The 23,957-nt window shown below is 42.7% G+C and overlaps 1 protein-coding gene across 3 annotated transcripts in view; it reads left to right on the forward strand.

The window, feature by feature from the left end:
- Window positions 1–23,957, forward strand: part of CPNE4 (copine 4) — a 317,325-nt gene that overhangs the window by 189,815 nt on the left and 103,553 nt on the right. For all 3 annotated transcript variants that reach the window (XM_053263929.1, XM_053263931.1, XM_053263930.1), the window contains 2 exons: window positions 9,064–9,147; window positions 12,197–12,286. In XM_053263929.1, the coding sequence (XP_053119904.1) occupies window positions 9,064–9,147; window positions 12,197–12,286 (174 nt within the window). The remainder of the gene's footprint in view (window positions 1–9,063; window positions 9,148–12,196; window positions 12,287–23,957) is intronic.

Here is a 23,957-nt window from a genome sequence, read left to right on the forward strand (position 1 = left end):
TGGATTTGAGATATGCTAATCAGTAGCCTAAGATTGTTCTCTGCTGTACTGAGCTGGTCTTGTGGTAGCAAGCATGATTTGTTCCCTTTGCTAAGCAGGGTCTGCCCTGTTTGCATATGAATGGAAGACTACATGCACTGTAAGATATTCCCCTTAGAGGATGGAGCCACTCTGGGGAGGACATTTGCATGTTTGTAAGCAGAAAGTATCTAGGAGATGCCATGTTTCCTCCCTGGCATCTCCTAGATAGGGCTGAGAGAGATTCCTGTCTGCAACCTTGGAGAAGCCGCTGCCAGTCTGTGTAGACAATACACCATCCAGAAGCCATTTTGCAAAATGTTTAGTGAATGAGAACACGTGAAATGATGCCATATTGGGTTGATATACTTGATGTGCCAATAAGCCCATAAGTCACTAAGGTGGTGATGGTTGTTGTTATGAGTATTGTTACGAGGGGAGTCACCTATCCTCTTTAGGGACCTTTTAGGCTAAGGTTATAAAGAAGGCAGTTTCCCAGAAAGTTATAGCCATAGGCTTAAAATACAAATAAAAATATAAGTATTTTATTGAGTACAGAGTCTAGAGGCTTGGATTGTGAACCAACACATAGGGCATTCCCATGTGACACAGAATACACAAGTTGGTAGGCCTGTGTGCATTCAGAAAATTCAGATTTAACCCGATCTGACTTCACCAATTTCAAATTTGAAGGCCTCTGGCAGATCAGATTTGGAAATCCAATGCAAATTCTGACTTAAATTTGCATTTCCCCCCAAAACAGCCAGTAGTGAACTTTTAAAAATCACCCAAAATCACTCATTTGTCCTAGAGCCTTGAAACTTGCCACTCATGTGAGGAAGGAGGTTAGGGCCTTCAGTTGTGAATTTGAAGAAACTCAGTCAATTTCCTGATTTTTTGTGAATTTTTGGTTAAAATGGCTAAAAAGGGTGAAATCTGGCTTATTTCAAGCTGGAACTTTACAAAAATGTCTGAAACAGAGCTCTCACATTTGACCTCTGCTATACTGACTATGCAAATGCATGTGCTATACTGAGGAGTCAGGGAATGGAGGAGGGTGGAGGATGTTAAGGGAGAAAGGGTGAAGGATAGATCCAAGCAGACAGATAATCCAGACTTTCACCCACCTAAAATTGCAGGAAATAACATTCCCATACTATTGTATGAAGATGATGTAATAGTCATTTCACGAACCCAAACTGGACTTAAAAGAGCATTGAGATCTATAACTCAATATTGTAAAGAGAATAGGTTGGTCATCAACTTTCAAAAATTGAAAGTGATGGTATTTTGCAAAAAGGGTGAAATTGCAAAAGTGGGTAGTTGAAGGAAACAGAATAGAACAGGTTCATTATTTTAAATACCTTGAGTAGTATTCCTGGAGTAGTATTCAGTTCCACAGGGATTTGGACGTCCCACATTGAGTATGTTATGCGAATGGCATTAAAATCTTAGATGGCCATTAAAAGAAATTTTTTCATGAAAGGAAGATAAATAATTCCAGCAGCTCTAATCTCTTTGAGGCTAAAGTTCTGGCCCAAACTGTATATGGGACACAGGTGGGAATTTATATCAATTGGGATGTTATGGAGACAATTCAAGCTAAATTTTTAAGGACTATCCTCTCTAGCCCTAGATACATGTCTAACACAGTACTTAGATTAGAGACTGGTATGCCTAAAATAGAGGTGAGAGCTTGCAAGTATATAACTAGTTATTGGCTCAAGGCTCCGTATTTTCCAACAGGACTAGTTCTGTTGATAGATGAGCACTTGTCTAGTTGGAAGTCTGCAGTTTCAAAGAAGTTATCTTTCTGTGGGCTCTCGATAGATTTTCTCATTTCTTTAGGTTATGATCAGGCTAAACAAGTATTTCTTCAGAGGTTGAATGGTGGTATGCATATTTATTTTATGACAAGGTAAAAGTAAATAAAGAATTTTTAAGTCATTATGTTAGAAAAAGTCTATATATGGTATGGACGAAAAATAAATTTTTGTTAGAAGCAAAAATCCCACTTTGGGTATCTCCATTGGAAGTTATATCTAGAAAACAGAAAAATATGCAACAATCTTGGCCCACGTATCGACAATTGCTCGTCCCTCAAGGTGTAAAATACAAACTTAAAAAGTTAGAACATATGCAGGATTGGAATATCTCTTGGTTTCAATACCATCAAATCAATGCTTTATTTAAGCAAGACTGTAAAAAGGGTTTTAACCTACTAAAGTCAGAATTTGAACTACAGTTGTGCTATAAGGAAGAAAAACTCGTATCCAGGATGGCCTATTACTATTGGAAGACACAAGAACGGAGGTAGTAAAAACCTCAGTGATTAAATGGGCCCAGGACCTTGGTTATAACATTGATTTGGAAAAATGGGAAAAACTTTGGATAAAAGATATAAAATTTACTGCTTGCTCTAATTTAAAGAAAAATATTTTGAAAATGATGTACAGATGGCATCTTACGCCCAAAAAGCTGGCCGTAATCTACAAAAATATGTCAAATAAATGTTGGAAATGTAAGAAAGAAGAGGGTTCCTATATACATTTATGGTGGACATACAATAAATCGAGAGGTTACTGGGACTTAATATATAATGAGCTTTAAAAAGTATTCAAAACTACTTTTCCCAAGAGTCCAGAATCAATATTATTAGGTATTGACAACAATGCTCTCCCGAGGAAATATTAGACCCTCTTCATGTACTTAACAGCAGCAGCAAGACTGACATTTGCGCACAAATGGAAAGACAGTCAATGCCCGTCTAAAGAGGATTGGATTCTTAAAGTACTAGAATTGGCAGAAATGGCAAAATTAACATCACTACTAAGAAATAAATTTGAAGATTTTAAAAAAGAATGGGACCCTCTTCTTGTCTATTTAAAAATACACCACAAAATGGATTTTTGTCAGGCTTTTGAGGGCTAACAACAAATGTTTTAAAAACACCCCAAAGCTGTTTTCTATATGAACTATTGGAGAGAGAATGTTTAATCTATAGGCAAGATCCGGTTATTGTTAACAACACTTGTTCCAATGGTGAGATGGAAGTCTTTATTGTGTGTGTTTGTGAGTGCTTGTATCATTTGTGTTTGTCCTTTTGTGTTGTGAAAATTGAATAAAATTGAATAAAAAGTATAAGGCAAAAGGAAAAAAAGAATGGTATGGAATATCAGAATGAAGTCAATAGAATATCACAGAATATGAAAGTTTGTGCTGTAAATTTTTTTGGAGAACCTGTGAATTATTTAACAACATTCACTTTTCCAAGATTGCGGAAATAGTTTTTTAGGGCTAGACATAATGTTTTTCCTTCTGCTTTGTTGGAAGGTAGATATTTTAAAACTCAATTTGCTGATCGAATCTGCCCGTGTGGGTTGGGGATCAAAATGATTCAGCATGTATTGTTATATTGCCCTTTTTATGAGGATGCTTGTATGAGTCATATTACCCCCTTATTGTTGAAATACCCGGGTAGCTCAGATGGGTTCCATACCACGCTTCTTCTTTCTGATACAAATCTATTTATAACCTCTCTGGTAGCTAGGTGTTGTGTGATAGTTAGGTTTTGTGTGGCAGCAGTGAACACACAACAACAAATGACTTAGTCATGAAACAATTTTGGGGTTTTTGGAAAATTGTAAAGTTCTAGCTGATCTTTGATCATAAATAAAGTTGTTGTGGATCCAAGCAAGACTGGCAAAGAGGGAAGACAAGGTCGGTGACGAGATTCAGAGAAGGAACAGAGGAAAGAGTAAAACAGACCCCAGTGGGTTTGGGGAGAGAAAGTGGATTGGGCCAATCTGGAGATCCAGGGAGGAAATGGAGGAAAATGGAAGAGAGACCTCAACAAGTTTGGGGGAGAAAAGCAGGTTGAGTCAATCCAGGCACCTTTGTAGGGGTGCAAATGGGAGGGGGGTGTACAGGCAGTCCTATTTCTGGACTCTGCAACATATTTATGTGCTGGTTTTCAACAAAAATGTTCAGAACATTCAGAACATGGTTTATAGTATAAAAGGAACAAGAAAATAGTTCCCTGTCTCAAAGGGACCAACAATCCGGAAAAAAATGGGGACAGTCACCACTAGTCACTGGGAGGGGCATTATGCTGAGGTGAATAGGGCTGGCTGTGCTCCTCAGTTACATATAAGAGCACTTTGAAAGGTGCCTCTTTGCCCTTTGCCTGTTAAGCAGGGGTTAGAGGCTGGACAGGGCTAGGAAGCTAGCAGTCCTCTTTGTATTTTGATTTGGTCCCTTGCAATTCCACCTTAGCAGAGTATCAAAAGCAGAGTATCTCCAATGGTAATCATTGAAGAAAGCTGACTAAAAGAAATTTTTTGAGGAGAGCTGAAAGCACAAGAGGCCGGTTCAAACAATATCTTCCCAGTCCATGCGATTAAGAGGAGGGTGCACTGCATGCCCTTCATTACATCTTTTGTGATGTCCTGATGCCCTCCCACATGTTATTTTACAGTATGGATAATAGTATTCGGGGTAGACTTAAAGCTGCCATTTGGATGAACAGTCCCCCCACAACCACACACACAACACAACACACAAAATAAAGGGATGTATTCATGAGTGTATTGGTACATCATGATACATCACAATGGGCACGCACTCATCATACCCTCCTTTTTTAAATGCATGGGCTGGGAAAGTATTCGAACCGGCCCGGCGTGGAAGAAGGAGGAGCATTTCTCACTTCCACAATACCTATTTCATTTTTCTTTTTAACTTTGCTTTCCCTAGGTCCCAGCCTACCTGGTGCTGGTGAAGGGTGTGTGTGTGTGTGTGTCTGTGTGTGTGTCTGTGTGTGTGTGTGTGAGAGAGAGAGAGAGAGAGAGAGAGAGAGAGAGAGAGAGGGCGCATCATTCCTTGGATATGTGTCAACTCATGAGAGACTGAGTGTATTTCCATGCAGATATGCATGGGTTCACATGGCCATTAGATCAGGCAACATGTTTCCTCGATAGATAATTGATATTGAGGTAATCTTTATCTATAAAGTCAAAGATATATAGCAGTAGAGATTACTTGTTAAAAGTAGTATATGTAGCTCTTCCATGCACAATACCAAATTATATTCATCTGTAAAATTGTGGAATACCTACTGGTCATTGACTCCAGTTATGCTGTAACACAGGGGTTCCCAATAGGGGGTACTATTGGGATACTTGAAGGGGCTCCCAGGGGATACTCAGAGCCCTCCTGCCTCCCCACACTGCAGCCACAGTATTTGCCCCCCATCTGAGGATCACCAGGTTGAAACCAACATGTCCTCAGCTATGTGTCCACTGGAGAAGGGGAGGACGAAGGGTGAAGACCCACCTCTGCTCCTAATTGCCTGGCTACATGCTGAAGCTCAGCATACTCTTCTCCTCAGCCTGACTGACAGGCTTCAGAAATTTGGTGCTAAGTACTCCCATAGAAATTAACAGAACTTGTCTCATTAATTTCAGTAAGACTGCATATGACTTAATGTGGATGCAAGCCAATGGCTGTAGTAACTAGTCTCCCTAACCATTAGTTAAATTTGTGTTTTTATGTATCTAGGTATATACACACACTCACACACAACTTTCAGTGTTACTGTTATGAGATGGGTTACTCCAGTCATTTACATCCAGATTAAGTTACTCATAAGTATTCTTACTGAAAGTAATTGAACAAGTTTACTGTAACATTGAAATTTGTGTGTGTGCATGCACACACAATCTCTATGGGGTACGTAAGCGGAAAGGTTGTGACTACGGGTGTGCAGACAGGCTCATCGAACTGGTTTGATTCGAAGGTTTGGGGTCAAGCCAAACCCCACCTCCCCCAGATTCAGCTCGACCCCAAACCAACCCCCCCAGCTACCCCCCACCCAGCTTGGGGGTTCGACGAGCCTTCATTTTTTTAAAAAAAAAATTACCCTTTCCAAAGGGATTCTCCAAGGTGGTGGTGGAGAGTTGGCGGAGCCTTCCTTCCTTTAAAATTGGCCCAGTTTGAGTGTCTTTGGCCCTTTCCAGGCCGATTCCCTGGCTTAGCAGCCATTTTGGAGACCACCATGCCTGCACAATGGGACCCTGCATGACCAGGTCATAACTCAGGCCATGAAGGGTCCCACTGAGCAGGTGCAGCAGCCTCCAAAATGGCCACTGCGCCAGGGAATAGACCCAGAAAGGGCTGAAGACACCTGAACTGGGCGGATTTTAAAGGAAGGAAGGCCGGTGGGGGGAGGGGGAACCGCTCCCCCGCCACCTTGGAGAAGTCCCCCAGAGGGGGTAAGTTTAAAAATATATTTTTAAGGCTCGTCAACCCCCCCCCCACCGGACTGGATTGGACTGGGGTGGGGGTTTGAAGGGGGCCAAAACCAAACGAGTTTGGTTCAAACTCGAACCTAATCAGGCCAGGTGGTTTTGTGCACATCCCTAGTTGTGACAGAAGGGGTACATTTGTTACAAAGGTTGGGAGCCCCTGCTGTAACAAATGCAATAAATATTAAAAATGACTTTTCAAAATAAAAGTCTTGAACATTCACTTCTATACATATTGTTCTGGTTTCATAATTATGTCTTTTAGGTCATGAAAAGTATTTTCATGTATTTATTTATTCATTGCAAGCAAATTTTATATCCACTGGGTTTTTTTTTATTGACACAGAGTTATGAAAATAAAATATAATGTCACACAGAGTTGTGAAAATATCATTAAAATATAATGTCATGAAACCCTTTATTTCTAAAGAGGTCTTCTCCAACTGTGGTGTAATGAAACAAAACATGCCATTAAGGCCAGTTTACATTTTGAAAACATAATTAGCTATGAATTGAGATCTGCTGAATCGGAACTAGCAGGAAAAACATTTTCTTAAGCAAAAATTATTCTAGATTGTTTCTAGGCAATAATGATATCAGAAGCTAATGATGTCAGAAGCTTTTTTAAAAAACCAACAATTCATCTAATCCGCTTCAATGTAAATATACATATTCCTCCCACGCTGCCTTACATCTCTGCTCAATACCAAAGCCCTATGCCAAGTCATTCTCAGTAATCTAAAGGCTGGGGCAGAAAGGGGGGTGTTTTAGATTCTTCCATATGGGGGTGGAATGATGGTGTATGGGGGGGGGTCCGTTCCAGACATTTTTGTAATTTTCTGCCATGGAACAAGCCACTGACAGGACTTTTTTTGATGGTTTTTAAATATACATAATCAACAAATTCCCCAATCTGTTTCAAATTAAATATTCAGAGTCTTCCCAGTGTGCCCTACATGTGTGCCCAATATCAAAGCCCTACGGCAAGTTGTTCCTTAAATATTCAAAGCGGGGGGGATAGCCACAAAAAGGAAATCACATTATACCTCCATTACTAAGCCTGAGGAGTCAGACTGAAGGCAGGCAAAGGCTGGGCTGGCTGGGCAGGATAGGGCAGAGGGTCCGCATAGAGCCAGTGCTGGTCACTCTGCCTCCTGCCTGCCTGCCGCAGGCAACCTGCCAGCCAGCCGGCACTGGGGACCTTCAGGCTTCAGTGAGGCTTGCACCAGAGGCCTCTCTGGAAGCCCTGCCCATCCACCAAACAGCTGAGAGGTGGCGAGGGAAGGAGCTGTAGCAGCTTGCCTGGAGGGAGCCTGCTACATACACACACACACACACACACACACACAGTCAGCTCTCGGGCTGGGCTGGGCGGGGAAATATACATTATTGGAACTGGGAGATAGCCAGGCAGGCTGCAGTGTGCCCAGAGCGGGGCCTGTACCCAGGCGGGCTGAGGGTGGTCACACCGGTTACCCCGCCCTAAGGACAGCCCTGGCTCCTATGGTGGCAGTATATTAATAATTACTTTGCTTATGGGCAAAGAAGCCTCCATGTCTAAAATCTGGCAGAGTCATGGTCTAATATAAAAATACAACTTGAAATAAAACACCAGATCTCAAATTAGACAGTTCTCAGCTGTTGAAAATGGGCCTCCAAATATGAACATCACTACAAGAGATAGCCCGGGTCAGCATGACAGCTAAGAGCAAATTCATGCACTCACTGGTCCAATTGGAGTCTTCCTATGGTGAGAGACAGATGTGCCCCATTCTTGCCTCCACCACCACGATAATATTGCATGTAATGTGGAGTCTCCATGTGGGCATCCCATGGCACAGATGCCACCCTGAGCTGGAGGAAGGGAAGGATGCAAATGTAATAAAATAAAGAATTGCCAAATTCCAATGAGCAATAAATACTTTTTTGGATGCAGAAAAATTGCACAGATCAGGCATCTGCATGCAGAGGTGCTCTTACCCCCAGACTTAGGGGCTGAAGTCCAGTGCTTCCATACCCACTGGGGCCCCCCAAATCCTCTTTAGTCCGGACTGCCGAGTGTGACTGTTACGAGCGTGACGTCTGCTTTAGAGACAGAGGGGGAGTGGGGAAAGAAATATATAAGATAGGAATATGTTAAGTTGCATGTTGAAATATTTCTGCTAATGCATACTTGCATATTTGTTTTATATTCTTACATTCTTGTGAGTTGCTGTTTGTGTGCTCAAGAACCCACGTGTTAAAAATACTGCATGTGTCATGGTGTGTGTGTATGTAGGAGGAGGAGGATGCTTAATTTGCATTGGGGTGGGGGATGGGGAGGGTGCCTCCAAAGGCCTTTAGGTCCAGGCTCCAAAATTACCTAGGTGCACCTCTGTCTGCGTGACTGGGGGTTCAGTGATACAATTCTAAACCTGCTTATTAGAACTGGAAGAAGGGAAGAAAGGAAGCTGGCAGTATTCAGAAGCAGGACTCCAGTTAGATGTGAGGGGATTTAGCAGCTGAAAAAATAAAAGGACCTATCAATGGATACCGCTCACAACTACATGACTGAATAACCAAGCCACAGAATCATGCATATCCTTAAATGGTTATGCTATGAAACTAATATGCTCAGAAGTTTACTTCTGAGGGATACTCAGAAGTAAAGTGGAACAAACCTATTTTTGATCAGAAGGGAAGCAAAGAGAGAAACATCTAATGAGCCCTGAGAATAAAGCTCAATATGTTTTCATTTCAGGATTTCTTCAGCAAATCGGATCCGTTCCTGGAAATTTTCCGGATGAATGATGATGCAACCCAGCAACTTGTTCACAGGACTGAGGTGAGCAATTAGCCAGTTTTAACCTCAGCTAGGCATGGCTGGCAAGGAAGAATACGTTTGAGTCTCATGACATTTGATATGCTGCAAAACAACTCACCATTACTGAAGGGAGGGTGGGGGCACTTCCCACCTTTACCCCTGCTCTGCTTTTCTGTAGCCACCTACCTCAGTAGGCTTCTGGTTTAGGCTGCTGAAGGAAGAGCCATTCCAAATGGTGAAAAGATAAGCACTTTACTTTCAGCATTTTACTCACCTAGAACTCTTCTAGCTATCTAGTGTTAACCCCGTGTAATGGAAGAGGGGTAGCCTTGCTGAGCACTGAAATCCTCTGCTGTAGAGCAGAGCTGCACACCTTCAGCCCTCCTGATGTTTTTGGACTACAATTCCCAAAATCCCGAGTGAACAACAGTCAGGGATGATGGGAGTTGTAGGCCAACATCTGCAGTGGAGAGCCAACATCCACAACCCTGCTGTAGAAAATGAGAAAGCTCTACCTCTCTTCTGGGTTTTTCTTTTTAGAAAATCAGGAGAATGCATTCCAGTGTTCCTGAATTTAAAAAAGGAGCACATACTTCTCAAAGAATTCTTTGTTGTTGTTTTAAAAAAGGACGAAGTTGAGGGGAGGGAAGGTGCATGCATTTATAGGGGGTGTTGTGGGGAGGAGTAAGCAGCTGCTGTGCACATACACAATTGGATATTTGAATGGTATAACAAGCCACTGCCCAGGAGTGCAGCTATAACTGAGCGGATGGGTTCAAAGAACCCACCCACCCCCCAGCTCCACCCCTCCCTATTTTCTTCATTATCTCCCTCACTCTGAGGGGATACCAGGGAGAGGATTGAACATGGATCCCCTCTCCCCTAGCTATGCTCCTGCTATTGCCCAGCCTCGGAAGAAGTAAATAAAATAAATACTATATGGTTTGCAAAATGGCACAAGCACTGTGTGGAATATCATTAGGCAAGTGTTGCAGGCACTTATTGAAAAGTAGAGATGTGATACGGAGGTGGGTGGGTAGGTGAGTTTGAAAAACGGAATATGTTACCTGAAAACAAGATGAAGATATGCATTGCTCTTATACAAAGGGCTTTCCCCCCCAATACAATGTTAATAAGCAAAAAAAAAAAAAAAAGTACTTGTGGCATCGTAATTGATAAGTGACCTAACTCTTTCCACTCTTCTGCTCATATGAGTCTTTGAGGGAAACGATTCTAGAACTCCCGCGAAGCTTTTGAATGTGTAGATTCAAAGTGATGAGGCCTTTCCTTCATTTATTTTGAATCCACCTTCTCCTTCTGCCTATCAGTTGACAAGGTCGTAATGTAGCTTTTTGTGATACTTTGTGCTGCTAGCATTGCCCCCACACCAGTGAGATGTGATGCTGTCAGCAGTGCTCTGAAATCCTTATTTTTAGCATGTGGTGAAGGACACTTATAGCGGCCAAACCATTCCCTCACAGCACTGATATCATAGTAACGGATTCATATTAAGAAGTGGCTGTTCAGGTCCAAAACAGATAGAGGGTTACTGATAGCCTGTATGCCTCAAGATTCATTTAGACTCCCAGAGCCAGAAATGCCAGCTTTAGGGACATACCTTTTTATCCCTATTTCCTCCTCATGGGATAACATTCTTCATGCCTCACATACCTCACTATGTAAGAAATATTGGTTTCATCAAGGTGGCCCAAAGGGGAATTATTCCTGGCTTACAAACTGCTCCCCCGCCCAAAACATAAATTTAGCACAGGCACCATGCCTTCCTTCAACTTATTTCTACCTTTACATAGTGCCTGGTTCCCTGAATATCTGGGTTGCCAGTCCCACCTTCATTATGGCTCTATTCCATGCGATTCACTAATGTTTGGATGAGTAAGATCATGTGATGGGGCTGATAGTGCTGGAAATTTGTGTGTCCGTTCCCTGGGGATGCAGTGAAGCTCATATGGGAACTTGTGATCCTCCCCTCTGACATGGATTCAGCCATCCTTCCAAACACTGATTGATTGATTAAGTGCCATCAAGTCGGTGTCGACTCTCTAGCGACCACATAGACAGATTCTCTCCAGGATGCTCTCTCTTCAACTTGGCCTTTAAGGTCTCTCAGTGGTGCATTCATTGCTGTCGTAATTGAGTCCATCCACCTTGCTGCTGGTCATCCTCTTCTTCTCTTTCCTTCAACTTTCCCCAGCATTATGGCCTTCTCAAGGGAGCTGGGTTTTCGCATAATGTGTCCAAAGTATGATAATTTGAACCTGGTCATTTGTGTCTTGAGTGAAAATTCCAGATTGATTTGTTCTATGATCCATTTGTTTGTTTTCCTGGCTGTACCAGAGTGATGTGTAATGGAGCCACAGATTCTGTGAGCCAGTGGGACCTGCATAGGACATGCATGGAGAGCAAAGCTTGTTCCCATCAAACAGATGTGTTGTCTGTGCTCACATTGTCATTCCAGGCTTTTCCATCCTGTACCTTGAATGGATGCAGACCTCTGTTTACTTGTCCTGTGCTCTCTGTATTTTGGCTGATCTGATTATAAGGCAAAGGGAATCAGTTGAATGACTCCCAATAACTCCAGAGAGCCTTGGAAAGAAGCCGATTTGCTGAATAAATGCTCAAATGTCAAAGCCATAGCAGAAAAAGAAGCATGCTTAGTATTATGTTAAACCAATTAGCTTTCTCTGTTATATGGCCACAAAAAGTATATTAATATATTCCGCACTTATTAAAGGTATATTCTCCTCTGTTCAAGAGCAGCCAGTGAGGGCAGTGCCGGTGGGGAGGGGGAGGATTGCTGGTGGAGTGCCGCAGCTTGCAGGCGCTGATTACACAATGGTAAGCACCTGCTTATTACCTCCTCAAAGGTGGCTCTTGCTGCCCCCCAGCGCTGCCCTCACGAGCCGGTTGCCACTCCTGCCTCTGTTGTTGCTGTTTTTTAAAATCACTGTAATCACAATCCTTCATTTGATACCAATTATCGTAATATAGAATTTTGTTTTTGATGTTTTGTTTGATATGTGCATTTTTAATAGTCTTTCTTTATTCCCAGGTGGTGATGAACAACTTAAACCCAGCCTGGAAATCATTTAAGGTGTCTGTAAATTCTCTTTGCAGTGGAGACCAGGATCGCAGACTAAAGGTTAGTTATTTGCATGAACTATGGAACAAGAAGGTTTGCATTTATAGAACTCTTCTTTCAAAACCTTTGCATTAGAAGACTACGACTGTTTTTGACAAAGGCACATCATCTTGCAGCTGTATTTATACTTTGCCGATTTGAATTAATACTCACACAGTAGTGCGTTTTCCTAATGATTGCATTTAATATTGTAAAGGTCTTTCAGTATAACACCACTTAAGCCAGCAGAATTGGAATGTTTCAGCAAGCAAAATAAGGTCCCTGCATCTGTCAATCAGGTTTGAAAATACTCTCTTTGCTTAGCTTTTGCCTAAATCCAGCACTGCTTCTGCCCAGTTTATGTTTAGGGAGAAAGAGAAAGAGATGCACGCACACACCAACCTCCGGGGAAAGAAGCTCTCGCTGATGAGAGACGCATTTTAGTTGCATTCCCCCTTACATGATGGTCCTTATCCAGATTTTCACCAGTTCCAGTGAGAACTGGCTCTGGATCATGCCTTTTATGTCATGAACGTTGTTGTTATAACAGTCATATACATTGCAAATGACTTGTCAGATTAATTACTACTATAGATTTGGGCTAATTAGAGCTGATTAAACACTTTGAAGATGAAAGGACTGTGTACCCCTGCTAAGTGAGCAAAGAGACACCTTTTAAAGTGGTGATTCTCTTATATTTAGCAAGGGGAGAGCAACTGGTCCTATCCAACCCCAGTACAGCATCCCTCCAGTGGCTGTTGCTGGTGTCTACCTTATGTTTGTTTGTAGATTGTGAGCCCTTTGGGGACAGGGGACCATCTTATTTGTATATTATTTATTTTTCTATGTAAAACACTTTGAGAATTTTGTTTTATATAAATATTCGTCTTCGTCGTCATTGAAGTATGCACGTCCTGTATAAGGCCTGCATTGCCACCGCTGCTGCTTGCTAACTGTCTTGGGGGTGATCTGTGGGACTGTGGCTGCTGCTGCTGCTCTGTGGAGTGTTTGTGCAGGACTGGGGCCCAGCGTGAGTCAGCAGTTCCTGAGTACCACCTGCCCAGCCTAAACAACTTTGGGCCTATATAGGAACTCTGTCTGTGGTGGTGGTGGGGGGGGGGGACACCAAAGTGGGTTGCCCCTTTGGGGGAGACACTCTGAGGGATAGCGAGAGTGAGGGCCAGTCCCCCTGGCCTAGGAATTTACATGTATGAGTGTTCTGGTCGTGTGGTGGTGGGTGGGTATTTTTTGTTATGAAGCTGAAGCTCCCATTTAGAAAGCTTCTGTTTGAGTCTTGGGTGCGATTGGTTTATAATGTGTTTAGGCTGGAGAGATGGGGTGTATCCATTAATTGTGGTGGTGGGGAATAGAAATAGAAACGTTGGCAGGTCAGCAGGCCATTACAGGGGAAGGGAAATAAGAAATTTAATAGCTGTTTCCCCTTCTGGCTGTCCTGCCAGCTCCTTGACCTTGGGAAGCAGTGCCAAGTACCCACAGTCTTGCTCCTTCATAATGTCAGGTTGGTCCAGAAAGAATCAGAAATCATCCATGGTCTGATTATGGATGAAAGGGTTGACCTGGTATGTATCACAGAGACCTGGTTGGGGGAGGCTGGTGGCTCAATCTGGTCCCAGTTTATCCCTCCAGGGTACTTTCTAGAGGAGCAGGTGAGGGGGTGTGGGTGGGGAGGTAGAGTGGCTGTGGTCTACAAGAATAACATCTCCCTTACCAGGATCTCTACCCAAGTGTCTGACATATTTGAATGTGTTTCAGATATTTGGGGACCAGGAATAGACTGGGTCTTCTGTTGGTGTACTACTGCCCCAATGGAGTCCCTAACTGAGCTGACGTACTTGGTCTCTGGCTTGGCATTGGAGTCTCCCAGGCTTGTGGTGATGGAGGACTTCAACGTTCACTTGAGGACCAATTTGTTTGGGGCTGCTCAGGTGTTCATAGTGGCCAGGACAACAATGGGCCTATCCCAAGTGGTCTCGGGACCAACACACATTGCTGGTCACATGTTTGATTTGATCTTTCATTCTGATCAGGGTGGTGTTCCATGGGTGGGGTTTCATGTGGTTTCCCCATTGTCACAACCACCATCTGGTTAAGGTTGGACTCACAATCATGCTCCACCTCTGCAGAGGTGAGGGACCTATTAGGATGGTCCTCTCAAGAAGATTATTGGATCCAATAGGATTCCAAGAAGCCTCGGAAGGATTTTGTGTTGGCTCTGCCAGTGATCCTTTTCATGCCCTGGTGGAGAATTGGAACAGCAAACTCACCAGTAGACTGTAGTCATGATCGCTCCTCAGAGTCCTCTCTGACCCTTCAAAACTGGCCCCTTGATATACAAAAGAACTATGGGAGCTGATGTAGCAAAGTAGATTACTAGAGCACAAGTGGAAAAAGGCTCTACTTGAATCCAACAGATCACTACATAATGCATATTTGAAGATCTATGCTCAGGCAATACGTGCAGCAAAGAAGTAATTCTTTTTGCCTGCATTGTATCCGAAAGCTCACATCCAGTGGAGTTCTTAATGGTTTTGAGAGGGCTATTACATATCCCTCCTCCCTTGAATCAGAATTTGGAACCATCGGTTACCTGCTGTGAAGTTTTTAAAGAATTATTTGTGGATAAAATATCTCATATTCGGGCCAGCTTAGACTCAGATTCCACAATTATTGCAATGTCTGGTGCAGAGGTGTCCAGCAATTCCTCTTATGTGGTTAGGCTGGGTCAGTTTCAGTTTGTGACTCCTGAGGATGTGGAGCAGCTGCTTGCAGATGCGGCCTACCACCTCTTCTCTTGATCCTTGTCCAACATTGCTTGTACCATCTGGCAGTGGGCTTGTAGTAGAAGGCCTGGTAGATATTATAAATGCTTCTCTGAGGGAGGGCAGAATGTGTCCCTGTCTTAAGGAGGCAATTATTAGACCTCTTCTGAAGAAGACTGCATTGAATCAGAGACAGCCTCAGAGGCCAGTCTCCAACTTTCTATGGCTGGACAAGGAAATTGAGAGAGTGGTGGCCTCACAGCTCCAGACAGTCTCAGAGGAAACTGATTATCTAGACCTATTTCAAACAGGCTTTCAGGCAGGCTATGGGGTGGAAACTGCATTACTTGATGGATGATCTCCAATTAGGAATTGACAGAGGGAGTGTGATTCCGTTGGCCTTTTGGATCTCTCGGCAGCTTTCGATACTATCAAACCTAGTATCCTTCTGGACATCTGAGGGGGTTGAGGGTGGCAAGCACTGCTGTGCAGTGGTTCCACTCCTACCTTTCAAGCTCATTCTAGATGATGTCCCGTGGAGACCATTGCTCTTAAAAAACTGAACTTTTATATGGCTCCATACTGTCCCTCAGGGCTCCATACTGTTTCCAATGCTTTTTAACATCTACATGAAACCACTTGGATCATCAGGAGATTTGGTGCAGGGTGTTATCAGTATGCTGTTGACACCCAAATCTATTTCCCCATGTCACCATCACCAGGTGAAGGAATAACCTCCCTAAATACCTGCCTGGAGGCAGTGATGGGCTTGATGAGGGATAACAAATGGAGACTGAATCCAGATAAGACGGAGCTATTTATTGTGCATGGTTGGAACTAAGAAGACAATTTTGATCTGCTAGTTCTGGATGGGGTCACACTTCCCCAGAAGGAACAGGTATGCAGTCTGGGGGTGCTTCCATTTCTTGAGATAAATGACCTCAAAACAGTGGTACATATGCTGGTAACTTCCAGACTTGACTACTGCAATGCATTCTGTGAGGGGCTGTCTTTGTAGATAGTTGGGGAACTGCAGTTGGTAAGGAATGCAGCAGCCAGGTTGATCACTGGGTTATCCTGAAGAGACCATATTACTCCTATATTAAAAGAACTGCAGTGGCTACCAATATGTTTCTGGGCAAAATAAAAGGTGACCCTATAAAGCCCGAAACAGCTTAGACCTAGGGTATTTAAGAGAACGTTTTCTTCGCCATGAGCCCCACAACCCATTGAGATCATCCAGAGAGTTTCATCTGCAGTTGCCACCAGCTCGCATGGTGGCTCACAGGGACTGGTCTTCTCTGTTGCTACCCCAACCTCTGGAATGTGCTCCCTGCTGAAATAAGAACCTCTGACATTTTAAAATTCCTTAAAAACTTTTTTCCTCACTCAAGCTTTTTAACTTGCTTGTGTTTTTAAATTGTTTTTGTAGGGGAAGAATGGCAGTTCAGTCCTGAAATAGCAAAGCAAAACCAGTTTGGTGACAAAGCAGCAAAGCAAGAAGTCATGAAACAGTTCTTTAGTGTTGAAGAACTACAAGGATTTATTTAAAGAAAAAGTTACAAACAAATGTGGAAAAGCCTGCAGCTTAATTTCAGCTGTAGCTCATAGCCAAAGAGAGACCAAAACAAACAACCATCTCTGGAGAGACAAAATGGAGACTAAGACTGAGAGAACAAAGAGGGGAAGAGTCCAGCACTTTTATCCATGACCCTAACCACCACCACCCGCAGTGGTCACTATGTGACATTGCAGCTGAAAGCTGATGCTGCTAGGGTTCTAGCTCCAACACTCCTTCTCATCAGCTTGTGCTGCTGTCTGTAAGTCCCGACTTCTCTCTCAAGGTTTTGAAATGCTCCCTGGGCAATGGCTTAGTCAGCACATCTGCTACCATTTGTTCACTTGAACAATACATCAATTTTACAAGTCCCTTTTCTTGTGCATCCCGTACATAATTATATTTTGTTTCAATGTGTTTTGTTTTAAATTTAGTTTTCTCCATTTCTGAGATCTGGATGCAGCTTTGATTATCCTCAAACATCACAGTGGGTTGTGGTTTGTCTATGTTGAAACCTGACATTAGCTTGTGCAGTCAAGCCACCTCTTGAAATGCTTGAGTGGCAGATACATATTCTGCCTCAGTACATGAGAGAGCAACTATTGATTGATTGGAGCTATGCCAACTGACTGCTCCACCACCATAAAAGAATATATAACCACTGGTTGACTTCTGGTCTGTTTGATCCTCAGCCCAGTCTGCATCCATATAACCTACTAATTTGGGTCCACTACTAGCAGGCAACTTTAATTTTAGATGGATTGTCCCTTTAAGGTACCTGCCTAGTCTCTTTACCGCAGTCCATTCATCTTTGCTGGGTGTATTTACTTACTTTCTTGGGTTTCCCACAGATGCAGCTATATCCAGTCTTGTTATCATAGCTACATATAAAAGTTTTCCATTCGCTGTCCTGTACTCACCGTTGGAGAGTAGAGCTGATCTTGTAGCAAGCATGACTTGTCCCCTTAGCTAAGCAGGGTCTGCCTTGGTTGCATATGAATGGGAGACCTGATGTGTGAGCACTGTAAGATATCCCACTTAGGGGATGGAGCTGCTCTGGTTCCAAGTTCTCTCCCTGGCATCTCCAAGATAGGGCTGAGAGAGATGCCTGCCTGCAACCTTGGAGAAGGTACTGCCAGTCTGTGTAGACAATACTGAGCTAGATGGACCTATGTTCTGACTCAGTATATGGCAGCTTCCAATGTACCTGTGTTTTCTGGCAGACTTTCATTCTCCTCCTCCTGTTTTAAGTAACCTGTTTCCATAGGTGTACTCATTTCTTTGGCCTCTATAAGTCCCAAATAGAGTAGGAAATAATTTATTTTTTGTTTTTGGTTAAGCAAATAGCTTCCATCCTCTTCTACTCTATTGTGTATCCCAAGATAGTGTGAAACAGGCCCAAGTTATTTTTCTTCTATCTCACTATTCAGATGCTTTATTATTTCAAGGCTGTCCTCTCTGTTTTCATAACAAATTATCAGATTAGCAACGGAAGTATAGTCCATCTGTTTTCTTTGAGCCTCGAGTACAGGCAAGGATCAGCCTTTCCTTGGGTAAATTCCTCATTAACTAGCAACTGGTTTAATTTGACATTCCAGGCTCTTGCAGCCTGCTTAGGTCCATAAACACTATTCTGCAGCTTACCTACAAGTTTTTCTTTACCAGGCTGCACAAATCCTGGAGGCTGCTCCATATTAATATCTTCTTTGATGTCTCCATCAAAGAGATGCAGTTTTCACATCTCTATGATCCACTTGCATTTTCATTGCTGCTGCAGTGCTTAGGAGTATCCTTACTGAGATGTGTTTTACAACTGGAGCAAATGTCTTGTCATAATCTTCCCAAATTATTTGCAAGAATCCCCTTGCTACCAGTCTTGCTTTGTAACGCTGTACATCTCTTTCTGCATTTTGCTTAATTTTAAAAATCCACTTTCACCCACAGTCTTTCTTCCCTCCGGCAGCTCTGTGAGTGTCCATGTGTTATTTTTGTCCAGTGATTCCATTTCTTCTATCGCAGCTCTTCCAGTTTTGTGCTTCATTTGCACGTAAGTTATCAATTTATTTCCACGTGCTTGATTCTTGAAACTTTCTCCCTTTGCAATGTAAGAAAATTTCTTAGGCGGAACTCCTTTATTTTATGTTGACCACCACACCTTTTGTTTGTCATCAGCATCCTCTTCTGCTGAATCGCTGCCAGGTGTAAAACTTACAGTAGATCCTTCCTTTTGGTCATATTGCCTTAATTCTTTCTCCATCTGAAAATTGGGCTCTAATTTTTGCAGTTCACTAGTGGTTGGTTTTTCATTTTCACTGAAGTATGCTACATTGCATATTTTAATTGTTTCTGTGGCAAGATCTAAAATCCTATATCTTTTACATCCTATAGAATAGCCAACAACTATTTCTTCATCAGATCTACAGTTGAGTTTGGTCCTTTTGGTATATAGGTGTATACTTTAGATCCAAACACTCTTATATGACTCAAAGTGGGCTTGTTGCCATGCCATGACTCATGTGACATTGTTCCTGTGCCTTTGTTGGCAATCTGTTTTGCAGGTAATTAGCAGTCATCACTGCCTCTCCCCAAAATTTAGTAGCCAAACCAGCATCTACAAGCATGCATCTCATCATTTCCATAAAAGAATGATTCTATATTTCTGCCACTCCTTTTTGCTCTGGAGTATCAGGGACAGTCTTTTGGTGTTCAATGCCCTCCTCCTTTAGGAATCTTATGACATCATTCCCAGTGTAATCTCCAACATTGTCAGTGTGAAGGATCTGTGGCTTTCTCCCAAACTTGTTGCTCATTCTTGCCACATTTTCTTTTAGTTTTTCTAGTATTTGTCTCTTTTCACTTAACAGATATGTATATGTGTATCTAAAATAATCATCAATGAAAGAAAAAACATATTTATTCCTTCCTGATGTATTAACTTGCATAGTTCCACAAACATCACTATGAATCAGATCCAAAGGATGCTATTTCTCTTTCTTTGCATGGAGGAAAAGCAGGCTGTGTTGCCTTTGCTCTTATACAGCATGCACACTTTGATTCAGTGCTGCAGTGGGCTATTTTAGACCCTTTACCAAAACCAGCTTTTCAGCCTGACATATCATTTTGGCATCTCTATGGCCTAACCTTCTGTGCCAGAAATTCAGACATCCTTTGTGTGTGTATTCCTTCACACTTTTGGCCTTTTCAGTCACACATTCTACTTCAAACAATCCATTCTCTCATAAAACAAGCAGTTTCTGTTTATGAGTAATGAAACAGTGCCTTCCTTTAAATTTTACTTCATAGCCCTGCTCAACTTGGGCCCCCCAGCTGTTTTTTTACTACAGCTCCCGTGATCCCCAGCACGGTAGCCAATAGCCAGGGATTATGGGAGTTTTAGTGGGGAAATGACTTGACTCCCAAGCCAGAGGTTGCCGGTTCAAATCTCCGCTGGTATGTTTCCCAGACTATGGGAAACATCTAGATTGGGCAGCAGTGATGTAGGAAGATGCTGAAAGGCATCTTCTCATACTGTGCGGGAAATGGCAATGGGAAACCTTTCCTGTATTCTACCAAAGACAACCATAGGGCTCTGTGGTCGCCAGGAGTTGACATTGACTCAACAGCACACTTTACCTACCTAGGTTTTTATAAACCTCTCCCTTTCTCTAATCAGGTTGCTTGTAGCACCTGAGTAAATGCAAATGCCACTGTTGCATATCTCAGACTTTCTCATTTCAGGGCTTCCAGAACTTTATCTGTTCTTGCAAGGTATATCCTTTGTGTATTAGCTTTAGTCCCTGATTGCTTGTAAGTTATGTACTCTGTGTTCCCAGATGACTCACTCTCTTTGCAACTTTGTTTTGCTTGCCTTTTGTCTGCAATCTCTTTATTCTGGGACACTTATTCTGCAAATGTTTGGGGCTTCCACAAATAAAGCATTTCTTATTTCTTTGCAAGGTTCTAAATGCACTTTCTTCACTTCCCTTTGGTTGCCTATCATCCCTTCTGTGCAAATCAAAGTCCTCTACACAGTTAATTACAAATTGTAAGTCTGCATCCTCCTTGACTTCCAAAGCACTAGTCACACTATCAAAGTAATGTGGCAAACTATTCAAATTACTATCAAAACTGCATCTGGCATGATTAGTTCTTGAGCTTGCAGCTGCCTAGATATTTCTAACATTTCATTTATGTGCTTGGACACGCTTTCTCCTTCTCTAAGTCTTTTATTTCTCAGTTTTCTTACTAGATGTACTTTGGAAACCACAGACTTCTTTTTAATATAATCACTTCAGAGTTTCCCACATCGTGTTAGCATTTTCTTTGGCTCTTAGATACACTAAGATTGGGTCACTCACCTCCAAGCAAATCATTCCTGATGCCTTTTCATCTCCTCTGTCCCATTCTTTCTGCTTCTTTCCATCTGCAGTATGCTGGGTGCACAGAACACTGCCAAGTCCATGACTCTTGAGGAGCATCTCCATCTTGAAAGACCAGAGCTTGTACTCAGGACCTTGCAACTGTTCAATCATCTGGAATCCTTGTTCTGTCTCCATTTTCAAAGCTTTTCTCTTTACTTTGCTTTCTATAACTATTGGCTTTTCTCTTTTATTTACTGGCTTCTGGGCCCATAACCCTTTGTAGGGGAAGAATGGCAGTTCAGTCCTGAAATAGCAAAGCAAACTGGTTTGATGAAAAAGCAACAAAGCAAGAGGTCTTGAGACAGTTCTTTTGTACATTTGTATTTATTTATCTACACTGGCTGCCAATTGGTTTCCGGGCAGAATACAAAGTGCTAGTTATAACTTATAAAGTCCTAAATGGCTTAGACCCTAGGTATTTAAGAGAACGCCTTCTTCGTTATGTGCCCCACCACCCATTGAGGTCACTTGAGGAGGTCTGTCTCCAGTTACCATCAGCTTGTCTGGTGACCTCATGGAGACAGGCCTTCTCAATTGCTGCCCCGAGATTGTAGATTGTACTCAATTGCAGAATGCGATCCTCCCCATCTCTGACTATTTTTTAAAAAAAACATCTGAAGACCCATCTCTTCACCCAAGCTTTTTCAGCTTTTTAAATTTGTAGGTTTTAATTTTATACTGTTTTTACATTGTTAAACTGTTTTAAACTGCCCATCCCATGAGAATGTATACCTTTTGAAAGACGGGGGGGGGTGTTTCTAAATATTGTTCTGTACTCTTTGATACTCTTTGGACAGATGAAGAAGAAACTGATTACTCTGCGCATTATATAAGAGCTTGTGCTTCTAAAAAGGGGAGCGGGGTATTAAAAACTGCTGCCTCCCTGCTGCACCAGTGGCAACCTAAGAAGTTTAGAAGTGCTCTTAGGGTGTTCTCTTGCTGTACTAACACTTTCTTGCTCTGAATATCAGCCACTGATCTGCTGTACTGAACCCGCATTTCCAGTCCACATAGCCAAGCTAAATAGGCTCTGCAGCCAACAGTGCTCCCCAAAATGGGGTGTGCATTCTACATGGTTGACTCTTGGTCACAGAAATGGGCACAATCATAGTATCTTGATTAGCCCTCATAGATCAGGACCATGATGCGGAGGGTGGTGGCTGGATGAGGCTTTAGCCCTATCCCTCACCATGTTTCTAATAGAACTCTATAGGGAAAGCACTGGAAAGGACTCCCCACATGCTTTTCCAGATGTCACTGGGGCTTGGCAGAACTCTGTTTCTCTTTCAGGGGGGATTTTTCTCATAAAAGCTGGCAATGTACAGAAGTGAAAGGTGGGAATGGTTGCCTCTGCACAGTGTAGAGCCTTCATCTTCAGGTATTCCATGCTGAAGCTTTGCACAGGCATAGTATTTAAACTGCATGTGAGAAGAAGTTTGCGTGATCTCATGATGATCATGATTATGTGACATGGAATGGCACTCTGGAATGGGAGCAGGAGGTGCCCACTCATACCTTTTCATCATATGATGGGCAGAGCCAGCAGGCAGTAATATCTGAATTGGCCCATGGTTATATTTGCCATTCACTGCAGAAGAACTTGCTTCCTTAGCAATACTCCAGAGGAAGTGTGACTCTGTTGGTCCTTTTGGACCTCTTGGCGGCTTTCGATACTATTGACCATAGTATCCTTCGGGAGCATATGAGGGGGTTGGGAGTGGGAAGCACTGCTCTGCAGTGGTTCCGTTCCTGCCTCTCAGGCAGGTTCCAGATGGTGTCGCTTGGAGAGTGTTATTCTTCAAAATCTCAACTTTTGTATGGTGTCCCTCAGGGCTCCGTATTGTCTCCAATGTTGTTTAACATCTAAATGAAACCGCTGGGAGAGATCATCAGGAGATTTGGTACAGGGTGCTATCAGTATGCTGATGACACCCACATCTATTTCTTCATGTCAGCAGCATCGGGAGAGGGAATAACCGCTCTAAATGCCTGCCTGGAGGTGGTAATGCACTGGATGAGGGATAACAAACTGAGACTGAATCCAGACAAGACGGAGGTACTCATTGTGTGGGGTCGAAACTCAAGAGATTATCTTGATCTGCCTGTTCTGGATGGGGTCACATTTCCCCAGAAGGAACAAGTACGCAGTCTAAGGGTGCTTGTTGATCCAAGTCTCTCCCTGGTGTCCCATGTTGAGGCGGTGGCCAGAGGTGCCTTCTATCAGCTTCGGCTGATACGCCAGCTGCTCCCATTTCTTGAGATGGACGACTTCAAAACAGTGGTACATCTGCTGGTAACCTCCAGAATGGATTACTGCAATGCACTCTATGTGGGGCTGCCCTTGTATGTAGTCCAGAAACTACAGTTGGTCCAGAATGTGGCAGCCTGGTTGGTCTCTGAGTCATCTAGGAGAGACCATATTACTCCCGTATTGAAGGAGTTACACTGGCTGCTGATATGTTTCCGGGCAAAATACAAGGTGTTGGTCATAACCTATAAAGCCCTAAACAGCTTGGGCCCTGGGTATTTAAGAGAACGTCTTCTTTGTTATGAATCCCAACGCCCATTGAGATCATCAGGAGAGGTCCATCTGCATTTGCCACTGGCTCGTCTGGTGGCTACTCAGGGACGGGCCTTCTCCGTTGCTGCCCCGAGGCTTTGGAATGCACTCACTAGTGAAATAAAAGCCTCCCCATCTCTGACAATTTTTAAAAAGTCTTTAAAGACACATCTGTTCACCCAGGCTTTTAGCTCATATTGTTTTGATGTTGTTTTTAGAATATGGTTTTTAAAAAAAATTAATTGTTGTGTTTTAAATTTCTTGTTTTGTTTTTAACTAATGTTTTGCCTTTGTTTTTATCTTTTTGTAAACCGACCAGAGACCTAAATTTTGGGCGATTTAAAAATATGTTAAATAAAATAAAATAAATACA

This window comes from Hemicordylus capensis, chromosome 6 (genome assembly GCF_027244095.1).
Source record: "Hemicordylus capensis ecotype Gifberg chromosome 6, rHemCap1.1.pri, whole genome shotgun sequence".
Taxonomy (NCBI): domain Eukaryota; kingdom Metazoa; phylum Chordata; class Lepidosauria; order Squamata; family Cordylidae; genus Hemicordylus; species Hemicordylus capensis.